General features: G+C 41.7%; 1 protein-coding gene across 4 annotated transcripts in view; it reads left to right on the top strand.

Annotated features, from left to right (window-relative positions):
* The window catches only part of CDK15 (cyclin dependent kinase 15), an 82,518-nt gene extending 57,665 nt beyond the window's left edge, over positions 1–24,853 (top strand). For 2 of the 4 annotated variants that reach the window (XM_019436633.2, XM_019436635.2), the window contains exons 11-14: positions 3,957–4,005; positions 10,396–10,535; positions 21,592–21,733; positions 24,352–24,853. In XM_019436633.2, the coding sequence (XP_019292178.1) occupies positions 3,957–4,005; positions 10,396–10,535; positions 21,592–21,701 (299 nt within the window). In that variant the 3' untranslated portion in view covers positions 21,702–21,733; positions 24,352–24,853. Of the gene's footprint in view, positions 1–3,956; positions 4,006–10,395; positions 10,536–14,682; positions 14,953–21,591; positions 21,734–24,351 lie in introns of those variants that run through there. The other 2 variants (XM_019436632.2, XM_019436634.2) reach the window with 1 other exon arrangement.
* Positions 24,854–27,116: the final 2,263 nt, after the last annotated feature.

Genomic DNA, 27,116 nt, shown 5'->3' with positions numbered 1-27,116 from the left:
TTGGTTCAAAACTCTCCCAGTTGATGCTAACATGCAGCTTAGTCTGAGAACCACTGTGTAGACCATGCTGCCTCTCCAAAACGAGAGATGAAAACAAGAAGAAAAAAAAGAAAAAGGAATAAGCCTAACATTTATTGAGCCCTTACCATATTCCAAGTGCTTCATCTTATCTAATCCTTCCAAGCAACTGGAAAAGTATTCCCATTTTACAGATTTGGAAACTTCTGAGTTACTTAACCATAGAGGTTAATTTCCCTCAAGTCCCAGAGCTCACAAGTGGCAGGAGGGAGATTTGAACCTGTGTTTGGGCCTTCGTTCATGTTACTACGGCACACAGCTAAGAAACACACCTCTGGTCCACATTGAAGATTCAAAAGAAATCAAGTGAGGTTTGTAAGAACTAGAGCTTATAGCACGTTAGAATTTCACTATGATGCAATGGCAAATTATTGAAGGAGAACAATAAGGCAGAAATAGCTGAGATGCAAGAGTAGAGAGGAAAACCATGGCACATCAGACCAGAGAAGAGGCAGAAAGAAAAGAGGCAAAAGAGTGAGGAAACACATTACACTTACTACCATCCTTATTCTCACAACAACCCGAAAGAGCAGAAATAATAATTATCCCCCTTCTGCAGATGGGCCTGTGGGGTCCTAAGCAATACCCTTAGGTTACACAGCTGGTAAGTGGCATAGTATGAACTCAAAACCCGGGTCCTGGGTCCAAACCACACAGGATTTACATTGCTCATCACTTCTCAAAGGAAGAAAAAGAGGAACAGGATTTATTTTGTTTAATGCTGCGAGGCAGGCACTTTACATTCATTACCTCAGAAATCTCAATGAATTCAATGAATCACTTTGTCCTTGTGAGATGAATACGACCTCCAACTTGAGTTTAGGAAACAGTCTGGCTATGGTTAAACTATCTTGCTTAAGGTCTCAGTGAAGCTGACACAGTAGTTTCAAACCCCAGGTTCAGTGTTCAAGCCCTAATTCAGCTAATTCCAAACCCATGTTTCTAAAGAATAACACTTAAGTTAGAAATAGCTTTAAAATACTGAAGACCCAAAAACACAGTGCACAAGGACTGTATGTAGGACCAGAAAAACAAAACATGGGAGAGCACTGAAATGGATTTCCTTATGTTGATTGGAAATTTATTTTAAAAAATTGGTTTAACATTTTTTTTTTTTTGAGAGAGAGAGAGAGAGCACACACACACAAGTAGGAGAAGGGCAGAGAGAGGGAGACAGAGGATCCAAAGCAGTCTCGGTGGCATTGTGAGCACAGAGCCCAATGCAGGGCTCGAACCCATGAACCATGAGTTCATGACCTGAGGCAAAATCAAGAGTCGGCTGCTTAACCAACTGAGCCACCCAGGCGCCCCTGGAAATTGATTTATGACTGAATGAGGAAATATTTTAATTTTGTTTGGCCAGGGAAGAACTGTAAATAGGCAGCCAAAAGTAGTTTGGAAATAAACATTCTAAACAAATACCAGATATTCTTATTTTTACTGGTTATTTGTATTTAGGCACGATCACCTGAATAGAGAGTGACGAAGCGGTATATATACAAGCACTTCCCTTTGTGCCCATCTGGGACTATAAACCTCCAGCAAAGTGGTTCTCATTTGATTACATCTGACCTTGAAAACTCCATGGAAATCACTTTCTTTGAACACTCCTTTCACTCTACAAAGTCTATACATTCTATTTTTTTTTTGTTTTTTTTTTAACGTTTATTTATTTTTGAGACAGAGAGAGACAGAGCATGAATGGGGGGAGGGTCAGAGAGAGAGGGAGACACAGAATCGGAAGCAGGCTCCAGGCTCCAAGCTGTCAGCACAGAGCCCGACGCGGGACTCGAACTCGTGAACCACGAGATCATGACCTGAGCCGAAGTCAGACACTTAACCAACTGAGCCACCCAGGCGCCCTTATAAATTATCTATTTTTAACTGAACTTACTTTTGAAGTTATAAAATCATGTGTTTTTAAGAAAAATACATTGAAGAAAATAAGCATAGAAGTACAGGGGTAAACCCAGAACCATTATCCCTATCAGATGCATAGTCTTCCAGGTCTGTTTTTAATGCATATACAGACATGAATATGCCAGTATTATCAAAATCATTTTTTGCCCAACTATGAATAAATTCTTTGTTGGGTTAACAGTCTTGGCGTACTCCATTCCTCTAAGAGCGGGAAGAAGAGCTCTTTTAAAAACAAAACACTTACATTTCAGGCCCAAGAAAAGCACAAGGAAGAAACATCATTTTAAATGAGAGCTGAAATACTCTCTTCTCAATCTGGAGTGGGAAATAGAGGGATTTGATAAGGAGCTTCAGTTTATAGCCCCTGCAGCAACTCTTATCCCCTGAACATAGAGTAAGCATTCAGTTAGTACTTCTTGAATGGATGAGAAATTGTCCCCTTCTTTGGTGGTTTTATTTGGGATTAAATAGTGTCGATACCAAGAATCATAGAAACACGTGTGTTCACATGTGAAAAGTTGTAAAGAGTGCTCCAAAGAAAATGACAAACTTCATCATCATCCATGTGGGGTTATTCAAGCCAGAATTCACTTTCATTTTTACTGTAAGTGACATATAAAATTAGACCCATCACTTTTTACCACTTCTGGGCCTTTGAGACTTTGCCCCATTGTTCATCACGTGACTTTTCGTGTGTGTGTGTGTGTGTGTGTGTGTGTGTGCGTGCGCGCGTGCACACGTGACACATGCACACTTTGTTCTCTCAAATGAATTGTGGGCTCTGCGAGGTTGGGGAGGTTTCTTCTGATTTCTTTTGTATTCTCCCAGAACTTGGTACTGTTCTGCACACAGTAGTTGTTAAAAGTTTGTTTGACTTTAGTGAATACTGTGACCATATTAGTTTGCTAAGGCTGCAGTAACAAAGTACAACAAACTCAGTGGCTTAAATCACAGAAATCTGTGGTCTCACAGTGCTGGAGGCTAGATCTAGAATTGAAGTGCTGGGGGGCACCTGGGTGGCTCAGTCAGTCAAGTGTCTGACTTTGACTCAGGACATGATCTCATGGTTCGTGGGTTCAAGCTCCGGATTGAGCTCTGTGCTGACAGCTCAGAGCCTGGAGCCTGCTTCAGATTCTGTGTCTCTTCCTCTCTCTGCCCCTCCCCTGCGCAGGCTCTGTCTCTCTCAGTCTCTCAAAAATAAATAAAGATTTTTTTTTTTAATTAAAATTGAGGTGTTGGGAGGATTGTTTCCTTCTGAGGGCAACATCTGTTCCAGGCCTCTCTCCTTGGCTTGTGGCTGGCTGTCTTCTCCTTGGGTCTTTTCACAACATCTTCTCTTACACACATCTGTCCCTGTATCCAAATTTTCCCTTTTTTTATGAGGACACCAGTCATATTGGGTTAGGGCCCATCCCAATGACCTCATCTTAACTAATTATTACTGCAATGACCTATTTCCATATAAGGTCACATTCTGAGGCACTTGGGGTTAGGACCTTGACGTATCAATTTTAGGGGGACACAATTCAACCTGTAATAGTGACCTTCAACAGAATCATAAAAATCCACAGTGAGAAGATGCCTTAAACATTGTTCACTTTGCCTATCTGGTGCCTGAACTCTCTTTGCCTGAACCAAGAAGAATGTGTAGAATTTTTCTCTTAATTTTTTTTAATGTTTATTTATTTTTGAGAGATAGAGACAGAGTGTGAGCAGGGGAGGGGCAGAGAGAGAGGGAGACACAGAATCTGAAGCAGACTCCAGGCTCTGAGCTGTCAGCACAGAGCCCAACACGGGGCTTGAACCCACAAACTGCAAGATCATGGCCCGAGCTGAAGTCGCAGCTTAACCAACTGAGCCACCCAGGCGCACCAAGAACAGTAGAATTTTAATAATATTTTGGCAATGGGATTTTAGGGTTATATTTGGTTTTTAATGTGTCTGTGTGTGCTTTCCAGAATGGTTCTCACTTCCTAAGCCTCAAAGTCTTCAGAACATCTGGAACAGGTAAGCACCACCTTGGAAAGCTGATCTTTCAAGCGGGGTTAGAGGAACATTTCCCTGGGCCTCAGTCCACTGAACACACAGCCCTCAGCACCTGGATCTCTGGGGCCACAAGCCCCAGGAAGATGCCTCTGGGAGAGCCAGCCACTTGTGAGTCTGTTAGTTTTTCTCTATGAACCATTTTACTTTCAGAGAGTTTGGTCATTAAAATTGTTTTGCGCCCCTCGACCATGCCAGAGGCCCTGAGAATGAGGGAGTGTTGGCCTGCAAGAAAACCTAGTGGGTTTATTATTCTCTAACACAGAGAAACCAAATAACATCATTGAGTGGCTATTGGAGGGGGGGGGCAACTTGATTCATGGAGGTCATGCTTTCCCAGGCCCTCTCCACGCAGTCTCAGCTCAGACCAGGGCAGACTTTTATTACCAGCTTTCAACAAATCCCTAGTTTCTTTTACAAAGTAAAACAGATAATAGAGACATTCCCGGAATAGTTAGCTAACTAAGCCGTGCCAGGCAACCTCAGGGCTAAGAAGAACTCAGTGTTTTCGGACAATGACCAATTACAATAACCAGTATTATTTGATCTGAGAGTAATTAGCTGAGGCTCTTTTCTTTTTGCTTCAGTGAGGAGGCAAAAAGGGCAGTGAGGAAAACATCAGAGACAGGGGGAATGAGCTCAAATGTCAAAGAAAACACACTCTCGCAGGTGGGGAGAAGGAGAAGAGATCCTAACTGAACATTTGAACATTGTTCTTCCCTGAAAGTGTGGTAGGGTTAACCCATCCAAATTTTGTTTGATTTTTTCATACTTAGACTGTTCTTGTGCTTTAAAAACCCTCCATGGAGAGTGAATATCAGAGCACAAAGAGGTCAGAACATAGAGCTGTGGGCTACCAAAGATGTCTTGTTGGAAGAGACAGGTCTCCTTGGGAGGGCTGCACTCTCTACTCTTATTTTCAAGCTCACTGTGTCACCTGAAACCACCGCGCCCCCCCCCCCCCCCCCGACTGTTTTGGAGACAGGTTCCAGGGAACCACTGTTTACCATTTCGTTCAAGATGTGCAAACTTTCTCTTGCCAGTATGGTCAGGATCCCTAGCCCCAGCTAGAGATATGTGGGTTTTAGCATTGCCCTAAGGCTTTCTTCCATTCCACTATTGGCTTCCAAAATAAATGGTAACTCCAAACTTAAAAATCACCTTAATACCCTATGCTGCTGCTGTTGGCACTGTTGCATGGCAAAAGAAAGTGCCACAAGCCTCCTGCTATCACCCCACCAGGCATTCCTTCTAGACCTAGCAGGACCTGGATCCACTGAATGTCCCTCTGGTTTTTCTGATCACACAAAAGACCAACCACCTCTGCCCATTGGCTTGTCCCAACAATAACTTTGCCTTAGCTCAGACTTCTGGCTTCTCTTTGCTCAGGTCTTCAAATCAAATCTCTAATGTCTAGAGATGTGCTGCTGAATACAGTAGCCACTAGCCACATGTGGCTATTTAAATTTAACTTTAGTTGTTCAATTGCACTAGTCACATTTCAAGGGCCCAATAGCCACATGTGAGTAGTGGCTACCATACCGGATGGGGCAGAAATAGAATGTTTTCATCATGATGGAAAGTTCTATTGGACAACACTGGTCTAGATTATCATATGAGAAAATTCTTAGTTCTGAGAATGACTTTGTCGTTGAACTAACATTAGGCAGAATGATTGCAATGGGCCTAGCAAGGTGCTGAATATATTATTTCATTTATTCCTCACAAACCAAAGTCCCATTTCAAAGGTGGAAACTGAACTCAAAGAAATGAAGTAACTTAGCCAAAGTCACCAAACCAAGTAAAGTGGAGCCCAGATTCATCTGGCACACAGGTCTCTGTGACTTTGTCAATTGAGTCAGGTTGCAAGTGTGATAGATAGAGAGGGGCTGAAAACTGGCTTTTCTACAAGATTTCTGCAAGATATAGAACTGTGTGTGTGGGCCATAAATACACCTCAGGGCATTGCCTGGGATTTGATGGTGACCCGATCAACATGGGCCTAGTAAGTGCACACTCACTTGTTACATTGATTGGAAAATTATGGACAGCTTCTTTGAAGTTGTTTCTTCCTAGTGTTGGATATATTTCTTATTGTGGGTTTCTGCTTTACCACGTCCTAAACTGGCAACATTAAAAAAGTACCCACTCTCCTATAACAACGATAAAGAGGTCATTATTGAAAAAAACAATGATATTTGAATAAAGCCTGCAGCTTAGTAGCATTGTGCCAATAGTAATTGCTCAGCTTTGATAATTTGACTATGCTTATACATAATGCTAACATTAGGGAAAGCAGGTGAAACATATAACTCTGTGTGTACTATTCCTGCAATTCTCCTGTACCTAAAATTACTTCAAAATAAGAACAAATTGAAAAAAGAAATTGAAAAAAAAAATCCCTGCCTTTTTTTCTGTTTCTATGGATCTAGGGGAAAACAACAAAGAACCCAGGCAAACTAACAATGACCAGCCTTGCGCTGCAAACAGATAAAACTCTCCACTGCAAAGGTCAGTGGCAGTAATAGCAGTGGAGATTTTTATGCTCAGAGCCAGCCTGTGCTGAGAAGTCAAGGTTATTGCCTCAGGCCCCTGAGAACCACCAGATTTTACATGTGTGGAGTGATGGCCAGTGGATGGAGCTTCACACAACCACAAAGCCTGATTTTTCATTTTTTCTTACTGTTTGTGTTTCTGTTCTGGACTTCTAAAATTAAATGTGGATGTCCTCACACCCAGCACTTCCTTTAGGATTCATTTACAATTTTAATTCTTTTTACAACTTTTGTAAGCGACGAGGTCTATGGCAACTCAGGTCTGCTGAATGAACGTGTTTTCCGTGCACACAGAGACAGGAACTCTCCCAGACTGCTGGTGGAAATGGAAATTAGTACAACTAGCTTGTAGTCTTAATAAAAAACTTGAACATGTTGTACGTCCTTCAACCTGGGGATTTCAATTCTCAAAATTTATACTAAGGAAACCACTACACAGGTACACAAAGATTTCTCGTTGAGGGGTCACAGCATGATTTTAATGGTAGCCTCTCACACTCCAACAAAAAAGGAAACAACTTTGATAAGGGTCTGGCTATGAAAATTATGGTATGCCCACATAACAGAATGCTATGCAGCTATTAAAATTATGTCCTAGAAGATGATCAAGATAGTCAACTACAAAAAGTAGGTTATAACGGCATACAGAGTATGATCTCATTTTTTTTTTGTAAAGCAAGAAATATATCCACTTAAAAATAAAGGACTAAAGAAGAAAAACTGAACATCAAAGCAATAATGATTGTCTTTGAGTGAAGGGGGTTATCTCAGAAGGATGGGGTAGTTTTAATTTTCTCTCTCTGCATTTTCTAAGTGTTTCTAATAAATATGTATTATGTTGGCAATGGAACACTTCTTGCTTCTGGAAATGTTACTAGAAGGAGGGGTTATCAGAGGATTTTTGTCTTCATCCCATTAATTGGGTGGGTAGGTTCACCTAACTCTGCAAGATGCTCCTGGCATGTTAGGGATTTAACATCACAAGCCTAACACATAATATTTATCGACATTTAGCCTATGTGGAAAGATGCTGGTAGGCAAATTAACATTTGTTAATGTCACTTTCCATCCCAACTTTCATTTCCAAAGCAGTGGTCGTAACCATTGAAGAATCGTTCTAGCAAGAGTTAGAGGAGGTGGCAAGTTGTAGAAATGTAATGATAAAGGCAGTGGATAATAAGCAAGATTATAGATGGCAGAAAGAAGTAGAATGATACAAATATGGAAGTAAATTAACATTTGTGCCAAAAGAAGCAACATTTTTATTCCTAGGGCTCTTTTCTCAGCTCCCAAATAAGAGTGCAACATGCTAATCACAAGGTAGAGATTATCAGGACACTTCTCCAGATTGGGTGGTCCCACTACAAGTGCTGCTAGGAAAGTCTCATATTCAGGAGGGCATGGACTTGGTTTATACAGGGAAGACCAACATGAACTTGGCTCATGGGAGGAAGGAGCAGAAGTGTGTTATAGCAGTCATAGACCAGAGGCCATGAGACTGGAATAAATGGAGGCTCCAGGAAAAGCCTTGATACAACTTTGTGGGACGGGTTGGGGGAGGGCTGGTTAGTTGAAAAGGAAAGTCCTAAAAAGAAGTTTTCGTACTGCTGATCAGTACCTACTCTCCTTTCTTTCACTGGCCTGGTGAAAATGGCCAGTTCTTCTTATATGAGACTCTACCGCCCCAGGAGAAGTTCTGTCAGCCTTTCCCTGCTTCCCCAGCTACCTAGTCTAAATGCAAAGAGTATGCATGCCATGCTAACACAAGTTCAAAATAGGTTCCCTAGCCTTCCTTATCCAATGAGAATGGAGCTTGTATGCCCTGTCTATAGAACAATTCTGTAATAATTCAATTATTGTGGGCCAATGGGTAGGAGTGTTGAAAGAACCAGCCATTGATTGGGGTGGGAGTGTGGAGGTGGAAGCTGATGGATGCATCGTGCCCCCCTCACCATCAATACCTACCCACCCACCCCCAGAGTTTCATAGAGTGGGTTCAGGCCCCAATTTTTGCACACATCCCATCCTACCACCTATAGTGAGAGTGGACTAGGTGAAAAGAAAAATTTCACGAGATTTTCCTTGAATGTCCCTCTAGACTGATATTAGGCCCTAGTGATCTATACCACCTTCCCCACTCCAAACCCCCATTTCATTGTCCCTGAAAACCTGTGCCTGGGCAGGGCACCCTCGATGGAAAAAATACCCTCCAGCCTTTTCTCAGGCCACAAGCTAAAGATCAGGCCTCCACCCCATGTTCCCTTCTCTTTTAACTGAGCTGGAAATTGGCAAGGACTGGGGATTTGCAAATTGTCTTCTATCTTAAGTCTACGAAGCAATTATTCCTAAGTTTGAGGGTAAAATTATCTATTTGTAGAAACAGTTTTATGTCATGGGAATCAGATACCTGAAAGTTTCTTATGTAAATCTTATGCAAAACGTGGCCAACTTACAGCTCTGGGCCAGAACTTCCAGCAATCATGGCACCGGGAAGGGGAAGGGTATCAGTTCTTTGTCACTTTAGGTTGGTATGTATATTTGACATTAAATAAGCCCGTCTATTTTTGCTTAATTGGGGATTTGCGTGGCCAGGGAACTTCATTCTGAATGTCAGACATCAGACCTGCAGTTAATTGCTTCCTGGGATCTGCACAGTTTTATGTCTGGTGGCTTTCCACTTGTAAACCTGACTGTGGGCTCTAGAGATGGGTGTACTTAAATGATTGGCACTAGATTAGCACAGACTTTCAAACGTTCTAAGTAAATAAGAAAATTAAGACTCACAAGTCCTGCAGAATCAGCCCCTGCCACCCTCCCAGCTTCATATCTGTCCCCTCTCTCCCTCTGTCCCAGGCCAGCCAACTGGCCTTTCTTTCCTTCCTTAAAATCAGTCTTCTCCCTCTCATCCCAGGGTCTGTATGAGCACCACAGATCTCACTCAGCCTGCACTGCCCTCGCCTCCCCTGCCCTAATTCCTCAGCTCTCAGCTCAAATGCTTCCTTCTCAGGGAAGCCTTCCCTGACCAGCTCTGACTCTAAGTCAGATATCTGGGCCTTTTTTTCACAGGTAATTATGCATTTCTATGATAATTTGGTTAGTGTCTGACTCCTCCACTAGTCCAAGCTGCCAGAAGGCAGAGCCTTCCCTGTATCTTCCAGAGCCAACCACCTACTAGCATATAGTACTTGCTCAACTAATAGATTTGCTCATCTCCAAATGTACAATTCAACACAGATCAACTTGAGGATTTGTCCTTACTGTAATTTGGGCACTTAGTTATCTCTCTTTATATGATCCATCTCAGTGGGCAACCAAAAGAGCTTCTTAGGTAATCCCCGGGAGGCTGAGCTTCAGAAACACTGTAAATAAGGGTATTTTCCATCCAAGCTTCACCCTCCAAAATTGCCTCTTTTCCTCCCTCCCCTCCAGGAGTCTATGCTTGCAGCCCTTGGAACATACATCCAATTGGGCTTTTCTGCTTGGTGGGCACTGTCCCTCATAGAAGCATCCTTAATTACATATTTCTGCTTCTATAATGATATTTCTGGGTCCTTTATGTATATACATGTGGTACCTGGAGCCAGTGGAGAGGTGGAGGCTGAATGAGAGCACACTGAGGATAGATAAGAGTACCCATGTGGACGTTATTTTTCCCCTTGCCATCAACTTTACTAATCCCAGGACATTCTACTTGAAACACTCTTCTAGCCTTCTCCTTTTCTCTCCTTTTCTTCTTTCCCCCTTTATTTTTCAGAAGGAAGACCTCTGGAGAAATTATTTTTCTTTCCCACTTTTCCAGGTTGGGCAGGGTTCCTGAAGCTGAAGATCTGGCTTCCCAAATGCTGAAAGGCTTTCCTAGAGACCGAGTTTCCGCCCAGGAAGCACTGGTTCATGACTATTTCAGTGCCCTGCCTTCTCAGCTACACCAGCTTCCTGATGGTGAGTGAGAGAGCATGTGTGTGTGTGTGTGTGTGTGTGTGTGTGTGTGTGTACATGCACACATGTAAATCTCAGTGTTTAAGTGTTTTCTCCAAGCACTGGAAAATCATAGAATTTGCAACCAGAAATGAGCTTAGAGATCAATTTGCCTAGGAGAAGCAAGAGGGGACCCATTCTTGCCTGAGTTTTCTATGAGATTCTCTAAAACTCAAAAGCACTGGTGGGTTGAGGTGACACAGACCTCCTTGTAATGATACAAACATTTCACGTATACACTCTTAGAAATTGGATAAGATGAAAGTTGCCTCTGAGTTGTTTGTTTTCCCCAGCATCTGCCAGGAGAAGCAAAACCAAAGTTTGTAACAACCCCCTTCTCTCTCCATGGAGAGTAAGATGATAGGTGACATGGAGATGTCACAAGAGGAGAGCTGGCCTGTCTCGATTGGTAATTTGATGCTGCTGAAGGAAGTACTGGGGTAGGGCGCTGTGGGGAGGGGAGCGTCCTCCCAGGCCGGATGCCCACGGGGAAACACAAGTTACCCTGAAATCAGCCTTGCTGCCTGGGCCTGAAGTCATCCTCCAAATCTGAAATCTGCTGAGGGATCATGTGTCTGGAGCTCTCCTCATGTTTCTCAGAATGTGGCCAGGAAGGGCTAGGCAGAGGATGTGGGCAGTGTGGTCATGGCCTGGCTATTTGGGGGGGACCATGCTTAGGTAGGGTTTCTTTAGAAACATCCACTATTCAACTGAAAAGAAGTTTCAGAATCCCTAAGCAGGAGAAAAGAAAGCTAATAAGGAAGGTCTAGGGGCTCAGACTGGGAAGAGGGCACTGGGAAGGCATTCAGGAGTGACACTGAGGAGAGAGGAGAGAGCTGCTGCCCAAGGGGCTTAGACATATAGGCTAGCCAAAGGCTCCAGGGTCTGCAAATGCAGCTCTGCCATATCTAGGACATTGTCCTGCTACAGCCCGGAGCTCTTACTTTGGGACTTCTTGGGGCATTTCATTATTAAAATGAGTTATTTAGGATCTCCAAAAATAACCATAATCATACAAATGGGGTTAATGTCTTACTTAACCCTGTAGGAAGAGTTAGTCATCAGTATTTATTAAGTCACCATTAAGTGCCAAGAACATATTAAGTGCTATAAAAATTGAAGGAAGAAAGAACCTTGTCCTTGACCTCAAGGATCCTACAGCGTGGGAGAAAAAGAGGGTGAGGAAGAGGAAACAGGGCACCCTTGTACACATATTAGCACAAATCATATCTAAACAGCTAAAGTCTGTACGTAATCAGCCACAGATGTTCTGAGGATGTGTGTGTGCTAACGGCAATTCTTTGGAGGAACTAGAATAACTCGCATGAGATGGATTGGACTGGAGGTGAATCTGGATTGGAATTTGGAAGGAGGGGAGGGACACTGGCATATGGGTGGAACAAAAGACATTCCAGGCAACCTACAATTCTTCCTCCCTTTCCAGTACCCTCACTCCCGCTGTACCCCTATCCGATCCTCTACTTCCATCCTGATACACTGTCCCCCGTCTGAGCCCCTAGATCCCTCTTTAGTTTTCTTCTCTTGGTCCCGGGCTTTCTAACTACCACTTCAGGCAAATATCAACCTTCAGAGGTGTGCATGCACACATATACTCACACTCTCACACACTCACACTCCCTTTTCTCCACTTAAAGAAACTCCCTCATTGGCCCTCCTCCAGGACCTATTATTCTACATACTGAGAACCACTGGGGACTTTCAAAATTGCCTGGGCACAAGCTTTTACCTGATGAAGAGTAATTAGGAAGAAACAGTCATTGTCCAAACTGATGTGTTGTTAGAAACTCGGGTTTTGATTCTTCCTGGCCATCTGAAGCAAAGCCACCAACAGAGGGACTCTGCTGTGTGTGTGTGTGTGTGTGTGTGTGTGTGTGTGTGTGTGTGTGTGTGTGTTAGCATGCACACCCATATGCGGGTGTAAGAGAGAGACCCATCTGTATTCCTTCTCTGTTCACCCAGCCACAGAGCCCAAATCTACTTTGACACTTTTAGAAAAATGAAAAGATGGAATCTTGCAGGAGCCTGCCTGTGCTGGGGGGGAGCCGAGGAGTGCTCACAGCAGGAGGGAAGTTGACTTTTCTTTATACATATAGGGGTTTTTCCATGCAGAGTTTAAATTATGCCTGATAAAAGGAGTTTCGTGGATGTTTCAGTTCTTTCAAATTCTCCTGGCTTCCTCCCAATTAAATGAGGTTTGTCAAAGCCACAGGGCTCTGCTGCTGCTGCCTCGGCCGACAAGCACTTCCTGCAGCGACATCTCGAATCCCCGAGGGAGAAGATGAAAGGGCCAGCGCCAAGAGACAGAAAAGGGGGGCAGGATTGGGTGTGTGTGTGTGTGTGTGTGTGTGTGTGTGTGTGGGAGGGGGTGCAGAAATAGGTTTAGAGACAGACCGACAGATAGATAGGATGTAGGACAAGTAGACAGAGAAAGCAAGGCTATCAAGAAAATAGAAAAGAAAAACAGAGGAGGAGAGAGAGCAGCTGGGGCCCATCTGTGCACCTTGACAGCAGTGGCCCTTACTCAGGACACATCTACCAAGGGATGCACTCCCTTGGCCTGACAGTGCCAGCCTACTTTTACATTGCCCATGGCAATTAGCCTTTATTAAGAGCCTCCTTTTCAGACAGAGAGCACCAGACAGTTATCACAGTTCCCAACCTTCAGGGACACAGAATCTCTCTCCATCTCTGTGGTGGGCTGCCCCAGGCATAAGAATTGTGCAAAAATAAGACATGCTCTTGTGAGTGGTTTGTAAAGAGAGTTTCCCTGCCATAATTATGCAAGAAATTTTGCTCTCTGGTGGCATTTCAGTATGGAATCATTTAGGAGCTTATATTTATATCATTTTATTATTCTGGTTTTATTCTGGTTGCAGGATAACAAAGTTGTCACTTTAAAATATATTCTGTTTCCCCTTTGATCTGGGAGATGCCAGTTCTTATTGTCTGCCCTCTGAAGAAGACAATTTGAGCATGAAACCTGTGGCTGAGAAATATGTGAAGCATGGAGGGACAGCCTAAATCCCAGTGGAAGAGTGGCAGAGAAACTCCCCACGATGTGCAAGAATTGTTCCCGTCTATCCATGTCTATTTCCCCAAAGCTGAGATGTCCCATACAACACTTTCTCTGGGTCGTGGCACTAAGCTTATAGCAAGAGGAAAGCAGGGGGTTGCTTGCCATGAAATCCAGGGTTTCCAAGATTAGTTCCCTTTTGGAACACATTCTTAGTGGAGAAGCATGAATATTAGAATGGCAAGCATGTGGGAACTTCTGGCAAGCACTGACATTTTCCCTTATTGACTCTTGAACACCTGAAGAAACATTTGTTGATGGGGAAATTATTGGTAGTCTCTCTCAAAACACACCCAACAGCAAGCTAATTGCTTTTGCAGATGGCTGGGGAGATGCTCGCCCTTCTCAGTCGCCGGCTCACGGCCACACTTGCGGTCCTCACTGCCGAGCCAGCAGCGCAGAATGTCAGCTGGGGCAGCAAGGACCTAAAATTAGGTCCTTGGCAACTCTCTAATCTTAGCTGCAGGTTCAGCTTCTTCGTTTAATTCCCTTTGCCCTCAGCATGAACTTGGGCTCTGGGAAAGGAACACTGTTTAATGATTTGGAGGTGGGGGGAGTAGAAAATCATTAAGCTGCCCTTTCTAGAAACTGGCTCCACTCTGTTCTTGCAGGGAGCCTTCCAAATGTTACCCTTGGAAAGTTAAGACTGATTTTGGAAGCTAGCCATTTTGAACCACAGACACTGATCCACAAAAGTTTTGTTTTTTTTTTTTTTAATCTGGGGCAGTAAATGCCACGTGATTTAAGAGTCTGGTCCTTAAGCCTGGGTCCTTGATCGTCAGGACATCAAAGGCTGTCTCTCTCTGTGGGTTGGTCCCATTTTGCTTTCCAAATCCCAGACTTGAGTCTCTCTCATTCCTTCCTGGACTAAATCCCCCTTCTCCTTTAAAACAGGTTTCAGCATCTTAGAAAAAAAAAATCCTGAAACTTGAAAGCTTACAATTGTTTCACAAGTAATTTTTGCAAAAACAGCTTACGAGGGTCTTTTTCCTCATCAAATGCTTTCTTACTTTGCAGGCATACGGAAGGCAAGGCATTTACCTCTCCAATACGTCACCACACTCTGGTGTCTATACTCCAGAAGTTCTTCAGCAGGCTCTATCCATACTGCCCCATTAAAATCTGAATAATTTTTTGTTTTGCTCCAACAAAAAAATTTCAGGACTTCTTTTAATATTATATCTTTAATATATTTGAAGATCTCTTGATATCACTTTCCAAAGCTCACTTTTCTAGGTTGAGTGGCTTTGACTTCCCTTCTCCCCAATATAGATTCAGCCTCTCTCACTCTTTAATCATTCTGTTTCATTATTCTGTTCTGAACCTGTTCCAATTATTTTGCTGATCTCTGAGACTATGGACCCACTGTAGACTCAGATTTCTAACATAGTGGGAGAATTATGCTCCAGTTCATTCATTAAAGATTTACTGAGGGTCATTTGTATGATACTGAGTGATACAAAAATGAATTAGTCATGGAGTCTGTCCTCAAAGAGCTTATAGTCCTTAAGGAAATGAGACAAGTATATAAACAGCCACAGATCTAGTGTGAGGTGCTCTGGGTGTTCAAAGGAGGTGAGATTAACTCTAGCTGTGGTGATCCAGGATGGCTTTGTGGGTGGGCCCTCAAAGATGTTGGAGTCTGGATGGTTGGGAAGGAAGGACATCCAGGAAGAAGAATGTCATTCTCCTCTCAATACCATCCAACATCATAGTGAAGTTGTCCTCTTTTTAATAATAGTGGCACAATCCTGATTCATAATCCATCATGGTTTTTCTCCTTACTGTATGGCTTGTTGCAATAACTTAAACATTCTCTTTTTTTTTTTTTTTTAAGGTAAAAAAAAAAAACACCCCAGTGTGGGGCTCAAACTCATGATCCAAAATCAAGAGTCACATGCTCCACCAACCAAGCCAGCCAGGTGCCCCAATTTAAACATTCTTTAACATGTACTAGTAAAATTTAGTTTCATTCTTTATATGCTAATGGTTTCAAATCTATTTTATTCTTGCTTTTATTGTGTAGACTATTCAAAATTTAACCAGAATACGTTGTCATTCTAGAGGCCAGTTCTCAGGGGATGGGAGGGAGCAGATTCTGAGCCAGGTCTCTCTTTTCTGGCTGCGGGAGTTTGTAACCTAACTCAGACCACCCTCTCAAACCTTTTAAATCCTCCGTTGTTTGATATGTAGGCAGTACATTAAGAAGCAAGAAATTAAGACATATCCTCCATAACAGACTTCCTCACCTTCTGTGCTCGGAGCTGTCCTCAAGAGATTCCAGTATATTAGAAGAGATGCTGGAAAGAGAGGAAAGACTTAGAGACTCTTGGAGTGGGAGAGGATCTCAGACACTCGCTATTCCATATCTTCATTATACAGACTGAGTCCCTGACTCCCTGGGAAGAATAGCGGCTGCCGTTTATTGGGCATCTATGTGCTTTACACAAATTCTCACTCAATTTGTAGACTAATTGGTGAGGCTGGAGTTAGTATCCTCACATTACATATAGAAAATTTGGAATGAGCGAGGCTAAGGAAATTGCTCAAAGTCACGCATCTAGTAAGTGGGAGAGCCCAGGCCTGACTTCAGGTCAGACTCTTAAGCCGCTCTCCCCACTACTCATTGCTGCTTGCTAAAGATCAATGGGAATTTAGTAGCAAAATGAGGATTACAACCAAGGTCTTCACTCCCAGCCCTGTGACCTTTTCCACTGTCCTATGTTCTATGTTTATTTTAGAGCCTTCCCAGGAAGATTCCACTTGTCCCCAGATAACATATTTAATATCTCACAATTAAGAAGGTTCAATTTTGTGTTTAATAGAGACATCCTTCACCTCTTCCTTAATCCTCAATGTCCTTTTGTCTTAGTCTCTGTTCCTGTTTTCTTTTTTGTTTTTGTTTGTTTTGTAATACACAGTCATCCTTGGGTTTTAAGATTTTTTTTTTTTTTTTTTTTTTTTTTTTTTTTTTTGAGAACAAGCACACACGTGCATGAGGAGGAGGGGCAGAAGAAGAGGGAGGGAGAGAATGTTAAGCAGGCTCCACACCCAGTGCAGAGCGCGACTTGGGGCTCCATTTCACAACCGTGAGAGCATGACCTCAGCTGAAATCAAGAGTCTGACACTTAACCGACTGAGCCACCCAGACACCCTGGGTTTTAAAAGTTCTTAATCAATGGTGGTTCTTTTTGTTTGTTTGTTTTGCTATAACTCATTCAATTTTATAAAGTAATTTCAGGAATCCAACAAAAAATGGGCAAAAGCATAAAATAGCAATTCACATAAGGAAAACAAAAAAAGCATACCAACATATGGAATAAAAAGACAGCCTTACTAATGGTTAAATAAATACAAATAACTGTTAAAGTAGTTATTTTTTTTTCCCTTAACCTAATGACTCCCAGTGTCAGTGAGATTGTGGTAAAATGATATTCTGCTGGTGGTGTTGTAAGTTGGAGCAACCTTTGCAAAACATTGTGGCACACACATCAGGAGCCATAGAAAATGGTCACAACCTTTAACTCTACACTTTGGTTTCTGGAAATTATGCAAAGAAACAATTAAACAGAAAAGAAAGAAAGAAAAAGAACCCTAGATGCATAAAAATGTTCATCCTAGTGTTGTCTATAATTTTATCTTAAAAAGTATAAAATAAAAAGAAACGGTCTAAGTATTCAACACTAGAGAACAGATTGGATAATGTTGTTATATTGACTCAGCATATAGTACTAAGTAACCATTTAAAATAATTCACAGGAGGGGCACCTGGCCGGCTCAGTCAGTAGAGCATGTGACTCTTGATCTCAGGGTCCTGAGTCTAAGCACCCCCCCTCCCCCCGAACCACCACCCCCCCATTGGGCATGGAGCCAACTTAAAAAAAAGAAAAGAAATTTGCAGGAGTGTTAGCGAATAGGGAAATGTTTATGCTATTATGACGTGAGCTAAAAGAAAGTAGGATACAAAATTGCATATTTTAATGTACCTGTGAACATGTATTATGCATATAAACAAAACTGAAAGGTAGAGTACAAAAATAAAAATGCTCTTCCTAGTTTAGGAGGATTGTGGGTAACTTTTTTTCTTTTTCAAAGTTTTGTTTAATGTTGATGTTGTATATTGCCTTTATTGTTTAAAAGAATGAGGTAAGGCAAATGGTATTGGGAGCCAGGCTCCAGACTGAGAGTTAAAGGACCTAAGTTATCTTCTTTTTTTCCAACGTAGCATCTGTTATTGGCCTTCATAAACCTCAATTTCTCAGTCTGCACAATGGGTTAACATTAGTTTCCTTTGTCCCAGATTGACAGAATGTTTATTTTATAAAGCTTTTAACTCACTGAATGCAAGGGTTCACATAAATGCGGTCCTAGGAGAATGAGAGGTGGGAGGGAGAGGAAAAGATAAATAGGCACTAATTAATTTTAAAAGGAAAGATCATCTGCTTTAATCGGAAATGCATATGTGCTGTGCCCCCAGTCAGAGTTTTAAGTGCACTCCATGTTAGTTAGCAACTTCAGCTTAAAGTAGTGCTGTGTGATCCTTTGGGCTTTGAAGATACGAAGCCTATATACATACACATGAGCTAAAATTACCACGTAGTCACGAGGCTGTGTGCACTCTGAATAATTAAATGCACTAAGCAACTCCAGCTGATGGATTGACAATGTGTAAGAGCAGTGCGAAAAACCATGTGACAGGGAAATTACAAGACATTTTGAAATGATGGTTTAATTTCCAAGCTTTCTTTTCAGCTCGTGCTTTCTCTTTTAGCCATTACAGGCAAGTAAAAGAGATTTGATTATCTTGTTTCCTGTGAAAGGTTATTTAGCTCCTCAATCCCATTAAGTCACTTTCTGCACTCCAGTGCACCCAGCCTTCACCAGGTTATCAGCCCAGGAAGAGTAAATGGAGACACCAGGATCAGATTTCTAAAGGAAGGAAAGTTAAAGCAAAGTTTGAAAGGGGTGACAGCCAACAGCCAGGAGCTTAGGAACTCAATTAGACTGAAAGACAACTATCTCATTATCTCGTTCCAAAATGATCTAAATACATAAGAATCTAAAAGTTTTAAATAAACTTGTCCTACTGACTGTCTAGATGACTGAATTTCCCTTCTCAAAAAATTTTAAACACCCACTTTCGTATTTATTTATTCTAAGTGCGAAGCAGCTGTGATAATTATGCTGTCAGATTCAGTAAGCTAATGAGGAGTCAGTAGAATGGAAGGTTTTGCATCTGTGAGATTGCTGCAGAACTGCTCTGCTGCCTTTTTTCCTTCTCTCTTTTTCTTTCTTCCTTTTTTTTTCTCTCTTGCTTTTGTTTTCTTTTTCTGAGTCAGGAAGGAGAGTCAGGCAGTCCATGGCCAAATTGGAATCCCTTTGATTAACTGAGTGTTTTCCCAACACTGTTCTACCAGAGAATTTCTCTCTTCCTCCCTCTCTCCCTCTTATCCTTTCCCTCTCTCCCTTCTTTCTCCTAATTCCCTTCTTTCTCTCTGCTCTGCTTTCTTCCCCCTTTTTTTTTCATATAAATATCTGTTTCTTTTTTTTTAATGTTTTATTTTTTTGAGAGGGGGGAGGGGCAGAGAGAGAGGGAGAAAGGATCCTAAGCAGGCTCTGTGCTGACAGCAGAGAACCCTATGCAGGGCTTGAACTCATGAACCCATTTGATCGTGACCTGAGCTGAATTCAGATGCTCAACTGACTTAGCCACCCAGGTGCCCCTCTTTCTTCCCCTTCTGTCTTCCTTTTTTTCTCTGCCTCTGATTCCTCCTCCTTCTTCCTCTTCTTCTCCCTTTCTATGGCTTCCCCCGTCCCTTTCTCCCTTTTTCCCCTCTCTTCTCCTCCTCCTTTTTTCCCCCTTTTCCTCTCTCCCTCTCTCCCTCCTGCCTCCTTCCTGGCTTTTGAGGTGCTGCTGCTTTTGAAGGACAAGGAAGCCTGAGAGAAATCTTCATGCCACTGTCCCCAAGGCAAGAGGACACCTCTCTGAGGGAAATTTCCAAAGTGGTTTGGGTTTGCATTGATTTGAGAATAACCTGTGAAGTGTACACACTGTTTATTTTAGTTGTTTGTTTATGCTATGACATGAGCTAGAAAAAAAGTAGAATACAAAGTTATGTATTATAAAGTACCTGTGAAAATCTATTCTGTGTACCACCAAACTTGATGCCTCCCCCTTATAGCCTAGCAAATGTGTAATTCCAGACCCAAGGACTCAAGGCCACAGACTACTCATGACATCGAAGGCAGATGTCTAGGCCAAGCAAAGTAGATATGGCCCTGCAAATTCATTTCTTGTTAAATTGTGCAATATTTACTTTTTCTTAAAGTTTATGTATTTATTTTGAGAGAGAGAGAGAGAGAGAGGGAGGATGAGTAGAGGAGGGACAGAGAGAGAGAGGGACAGAGGACCCAAAGTGGGGTCTGTGCTGACAGCAGAGAGCCCAATGTGGGGCTCGAACTCACAAATGGTAAGATCATGACCTGAGCAGAAGTCAGACGCTTAACTGGCTGAGCCACCCAGGTACCCCAAAGTGTGCAATATTTAGAGCAACCCAGGTTTGTACAGATTGTGAGCCTTGGAAAAGCAATGCCCAATGAAAGATGCCCTGAGTAGGTTTATAGATGTGCTTTGGTGACAATGCGGCTATTGCCTCTTGCTGTTTTTCCCAGATGGCATCTATGCTAATGGCTTGTAACAAAGGCTACTAGTTATTAAAAATATATTGTGCATCAAGAACAACCCAAGATGTTTTTCATATATCATCTCCTTTAAACTTATAGCAACTGCCAAGAAGTTTTATCATCCCCATTTTGCAGATGAGTCGCTTAAAATGTTTACTTTGGGAGGACTTGACCTATAACTTTAGTGTAATAAGCACTCAGGAACAACACACACCTAACAAACACAGGCATTTAAAAAAATGCAAACTTCCAGCATACTAAACTAACCCAATACATAAATCAGAGGGCAAAGGTAGTATGTGTGTGTGTGTGTGTATAAATTATTATATATTATAACATATTATATATATGTGTGTGTATAGAAATTATTATACAATATAATATAATATATAAACATAATATTATATATTATAATATATAATAATATATTGTAATATAATATTTATATATTATATAATAATATTATATTATTTATTATTATATAATATATGGTATAAGACTTGTACCATAGAGTCTATTAAATAGATTGCCTGATGTAACAAATGCACTAGGATTTAAACTTTCCAAAACACATCTAGCCCCGGCATGATGCTCATTGCCTACCATCACTGGGACTCTTAACCAGACTCCTTGGCTTGATATTACTCCCTTCACCATCTGGTTTCAACTCATTTTTCCAACTTTATCTACTAGTCTGTCTTGCTATAACCATGCAAGATTACTTTGCAGTTCTGTCAAAGACTTTCCTTCCTCCCTGCCTTTGCTCATGCTGATTCCCCAGCCAGCAATATCCTCCCTAGAATTCCTTAACTGTTGAAAGTACAGACCTCCTTCACAGGCCCCAAGGGCACTTGTCTATGCTTTCCCTGTGCTCCCTGGGAGATGTAGGAGAGCAGCTGTCATAATCCTTTGTTTGCACCTCACTTTCAGCCCTTGTTTGTCAGTGTGTGTGTGTCCCCAGTTCTATTCCTGTTTTTGGATCTTCAACACCTAGCATAACACCTTACCCAAGTGCTCATTTGGTAAATATATGTTGAATTGAATCAACTAAGAGGCATTTGACAACTATTAGTAGATTCAGTAAAGCAAGCTATCCGTGAGTCGGTATAAATTATTGGTGGGTAAGCCTGCCTCATGTTTTGATGTCTCTTCAAGTGACAAATATTACAACAGACATAAAAATAGACCATGAAAGATTCCAGGAAATAATATGTTGGTGCTTTTCTCTTTTCCTCCCTACAGAGGAGTCTTTGTTTACAGTTTCAGGAGTGAGGCTAAAGCCAGAAATGTGTGACCTTTTGGTCTCCTACCGGAAAGGTCACCTCCCAACCCAGTTTAGCAAATGCTGGTGAAAGAGAGGGCGACATCACCAATATCCTTTCAGGTAAGTTGTCCCAATAGTGAGCCTCCTTATGGGTGGGAGTGAACATTCATCACTGCCAGGTGGAGAGGACACTGTTCACAGATTCAGAGCCTGTTCTGTGTCTGGCTCTTTATTCCCACTCTAGGCACAGGTGGCCTAGCCCCCTCTGGGTACAGTCAGTCACAGGGAGGATGATAATGTGCATCTCCTGTCTCTCTCCCAGAGGAATAGTAAGACTCCCAAGACAAAACTGACAAGTCATTGGAAGGCCTTTAACTGACACATGTGGAATAAATTATTGCACTGTAATGTCACATTCTCTCAACCATGAAGTTTTCTTCATCAGCTGATAGAACAAAATCAGAGGTTGAAAACCATCCCCATTGGCTCAAGACTGAGGAGTGTCCTGGGATGTGGGACATTCAGTGCTAAAATTGGCATAAACCTGGGTAAACCAGGATAGTTGGTCACCCCCAAATGCCAAAGAAGACCTGGTTCAGGGCCGGGCCCTCCCCAGGAGATGGTTTTAGATGCCTATGAGAGTCTAGTCATCACTGCCCCAGGCCTTTTAGGCCACCCCTTCTGCACAGTTGGTCACAGGGAGTTCTCCATTCAGGGTGAGTTCTAGGAACAAGGTCCTGATTGGGAGCCATCCACAATGTCTCAGACACAGCTACTCTCCTTAGTCAACCCAGGTAGCCCAGCCTTCCAAGCAATCTTGAGGAAGAAGGGTACTATGGAGAATTTTTCTGAAATTACCACACCCTAAAAGGAGTTCTGCTGGTAGGCACAGGAAGCCAGGTGGGACAACTGCAAAAGCCATCATAGTAGAGACACCCCTAGATGTGACAAGAGCACATCCCATATGGGGCCTTCCACAGTCGGGGGCGGGGGGGGGGGGGGGGGACAATAATCCAGATAGAGGGATCAAGGTGGGGCCCATGCACAAAGCCAGCCAGTCACCTGGCCCTTTAGGTGACCCTGGCTATATCCCAAGCCACAAGCATTAGACTATGGTTTGACCACCTATTTGGAAACCACAGCTTGGTCATGCTTCCTGATAGAACCTTCAGGGCCTAGATAGTAATCACTGGTGTGCTCCCCACACCTGCCGGCTCATAAGGTAATTCACAGGGCAGGATTCAGCTCTTTGCCACTTTCTCTTGGATTTCTCTTTGGCTGTTGGTATTTAAAGGCATGTAAAGATGCTTGCCTCCTGGATTTTCTAAGATCACTGTATTTAGAAATTTGGAAAGATCAGGGTGCCTGGGTGGCTCAGTCAGTTTAGCGTTCGACTTCAGCTCAGGTCATGATCTCATGGTTCATGAGTTCAACCCCTCATCTGGTTCTGTGCTGACAGCTCAGAGGCTACAGCCTGCTTCAGATTCTGTGTCTCGCTCTCTCTGCCCATCTCTCTCTCTCAAAAATAAACATTTAAAAAAATGTTTAAGAAATTTGGAAAGATCAAGGAAGTTTAGAATTATAGCTGTTCCTCATAACATTTTATAAAATACCCAAGTTTGTATTTTGACAGTATACAATTGGAATTACAATAGGCAACACGATAATATGGTATTTCCCAAGCACAATACTTTCTAAAGCAGAGATTTTACTGTATAATTATGTCATTTTAAACCCACTAGTTATGAAAATAGGATGTACTTTAGCTACATTCTCTAAAGATTTGCCTTTCATAAAATTATCAAAGACATTGATAGAAAGAAATGGTCTCAGATGGTGGTATTCCATAAGCATTACTATTACTTCTGTTATTGTTGTTATTTTATTTTATAAGCAGCCAGAGGGTAGGGAGATAACCCTGCCTCTCTGGTCTTCAATGACTTTCCACAAAGGATTATTACCTGTAGGTATAAAATGGTCACAATAGAAAGTCAATTAAATGCAGCATGTCGAACTTAGTGCCTTTGCCAGCAATTGAGAGAGGGAGGAAGCAGATTTAGCCTCAATTGGAGTAATCTCGTGATATCCCTAGGCCCTTGGTATTAATGTAAGGAGATAAAACCGTAGGAGACGAACCACAATAGGGAAAATCTAGAGCAATTAAACTGTTTAATAAATGGCTTGGGATCAGCAAAATCTGGGTGTGCTGGAGTTAAACCAACTAAAGGTAATCACATGGACACGTGGGGCCTGTAAATCTTTTCCACTAAATTGAATTTATGTTAAAATATTCACTTTTCAGAAGATCCAAAATGTAAATTGGGATATTAGGACTTGTAACTGGCAGCAATGCCTCAAAATTAAAACTCTTATCCTCAAAATGTCAGTTTCAGGAATGGAAAAAAAAAATGCATACTGATGTCTACAATAGAGAAATAGAGGGAAACTAAAATTTACTGGGTATATTATTGTGTCAGGCACTTTACACATTTTATTTCCAACCTTGGCATGTTTTGAACAGTGGGATATGGTATATCCAGAGATCAATTATTATTATTTTTAAAGCTTTTTTAGTTCTTATTACCAGGGGCAAGATGCTGTCTCTGTTATAATTTATTATTATCTTTTCTATCAGTGTATGGAATTCTATCAATAACTTTGCATTAATGTTTAACACATTTTCCTTACTCAATCTGACTCATGTCTTTTGATTTTGTTTATTCTTCATTCACTTCCAGGGCCACATTACTACTGTTTCCGTTTTAATTTGGTTTGCCTTACTAAGAAGCTTCAAACCTAACTCCACCATGGACCAGGGTTTTCATACCATCACCTGGGATCTGGAATATTGTAAATATGATGTCCAAGGCAACAGACATGATACTTGAAGAAAAAGCAATGAATGGTTATTGCTCTTGTCATACACCCAGAATTTAACAGTGATTAGCTCAAAAATTAGACACAGACTTAAAGAGTCTAAGAAGAGGATTTATGAATAATTTCATCTGTTTTGTTATTTGATAAAGAGATCCCTAGGCCAGAAGGACTACAGGACAGATGAAAGGCTAACAATTAAAAGAATCTGGAGACTGAGCGGGTGCTTACAGAGGCCTGTCCCTCCTGCGTTCACTTACAATTTCCCCCAAACAAAAAGACTTCTGTGGCAAGGAGAGGATTAGTCTAAAGTTTAGAAAAGTCTCAGAGAAGATGGTTTCTTGGATAAAGTTGTCAACAAAAGGACTGGCTTAAGACTCTTTGTTAAGATTTCTTAGGGGGTGCTTCTTTCTTCATTATCTGGATTATCAAAACACACTACTACCCACTCCAGCTAGATTTTAGAAGTTTGGATTGAGCTCCCAGTTAGATTAAAATTTTTGGCTATCTCCTTCTACTCAATCTCAGTTATCAGTGATGATAGCAAAAGCAATGAGGAGCCTAAGCTCTGATTTGATGATGGAGATACTGAATAGTAGGAACAAAGAGTTCCAAAGATGTAATTCAAGCCCTGTTACACCATCGGACACACACACATGTGCTCACACACACAACCCCCAAATAAAATGAGAGATCTGTCTCAGCTAACACATGTATCATTTTCTGTAATGACTCCTTCTAAAAGAAGCCAGGGAAAGTCAAATTACTTCATCTAGGGATCATCTACTCAGGAAACATAGTAGCCTAGAAATCAGAGACTTCGATGTATCCTTTAGAAGAACAAGGAAGAACTAATGAAGAAAGAATTAAAAAATAGTACCTATAGACCCAAAGTCTTCCCAAAGATGGGAAAAGGAAAAATGCATACAAATAACCCAAAGAAATCTACCTTACTAAGTATTGGATTTTCGTGAGGTGTTTGACAAAACCTCTCCAAACATACCTGAGACGAAACTGTGTGGGCTGGATTATGGGACAGATATATGTGCTCAATGAGTGGTGGTTTTTCAACGTAGAGAAAAGCTAATAGTGGTATGGTACAAGGTACAGTCTTAAGTCCCATCCTGGCCAAATATTTGTATTAATCACCTGAATAAAATCAGAGAAGGTCCACAATTTATTCATATAATCATTGAAGTAAGTAGTTATAATTAATGTATTACTTCCATTTTACCAAAGAGGAAATTAAAACTCAAAGAAGTTAAATAACCCATCCATGGAGTATACCAGAGTTAAGCTACAAACTTCAGGTCTGGGTGTCTCCAGTGTGTATGATCTTTCCAGTAATCACATACCTATCAGATCTGGAGAATACACAGTTCTTGAAGAAGCACCTGGTATTTACCACTGGATCATAATTCAAAAGACTAAGCCCTTGCTAAAAGCTAATGTATATGTACCACTATATACCTATTAGAATGGCCAAGTTCCAGAACACTGACAACACCAAATGCTAGCAGGGATGTGGAACAACAGAGGAACTCTTGCTCGTTGCTGGTAAAAATGCAAAATAGTACTTTGGAAGACAGTTGGGCAGTTTTTTACAAGCCTACTCTCTTACCATACTCTCTTACCTATGATCCAGCCACCGTGCTCCTAGGCATTTACACAATGGAGCTGAAAACTTATGTCCACACAAAAATCTACACATAGGTGTTCATTCATAATCATCAAAACTTGGGCACAACCAAGATGTCCTCCAGTGAGTGAGTGGATAAATAAACTGTGGTATATCCAGACAACAGACAATTATTCAGAACTTAAAAAAAATGAACTAGCAAGCCATGAAAAGACATGAAGGAGCCTTAAGTGAATATTACTAAGACAAAGAAACCAATTGAAAAGACTGCATACTGTATGATTACAACTATATGACATTTTGGAAAAGGCAAAACTATAAAGACAGTAAAAACATCACTGGTTGCCAGGAGTTAGGAGGGAGGGATGAATAGACAGGGTACAGAGGACTTTTAAGGCTGTAAAAATAAGTATGATGCTATAATGGTGGAGACGTGCCATTATAAATCTGTCCAAACCTATAGAATGTACAAGACCAAGAATGAATCCTAATGTAAACTTATGGGCTTTGGATGATAATGATGTGTTGGTATAGGTTCATCAATTATAACAAATGTACCATTCTGATAGGGGGAGGCTATGCATGTGGGTGGGGAGGGGGCAAGAGTTATTTGGAAAGTCTCTGTAACTTCTGCTGAACATTGGTATGAATGCTAATATTGCTCTAAAAAGTTACGTCTATTAAAATCAAGCAGATTGCCTGAGTGGTTCAGTCAGTTAAGCATCTGACTCTTGGTATCAACTCAACTTCTGATCTCATGGTCATGGGATCAAGCCCCACATCAGGCTCTGCGCTGACAGCATGAAGCCTCCTTGGGATTCTCTCTCTCTCTCCCTCCCACCCCCCTCTATGCCCCTCCCCCACTCTGTCTCTATGCCTCTCCCCCCACTCATGCATACAGGCATACACTCTGTCTCAAAATAAATAAATAAACATTTAAAAACAAACTAACAAAAACCCCTAAAGAGCTATTGGGCAACAAAGCAATAT

This window comes from Panthera pardus, unplaced genomic scaffold (genome assembly GCF_024362965.1).
Source record: "Panthera pardus isolate Hobbes unplaced genomic scaffold, ASM2436296v1 HiC_scaffold_10, whole genome shotgun sequence".
NCBI classification, from domain to species: Eukaryota; Metazoa; Chordata; class Mammalia; order Carnivora; family Felidae; genus Panthera; species Panthera pardus.
The sequence above is the reverse complement of the archived record's forward strand: the minus strand, read 5'-3'. Positions and strand labels throughout refer to the sequence as shown.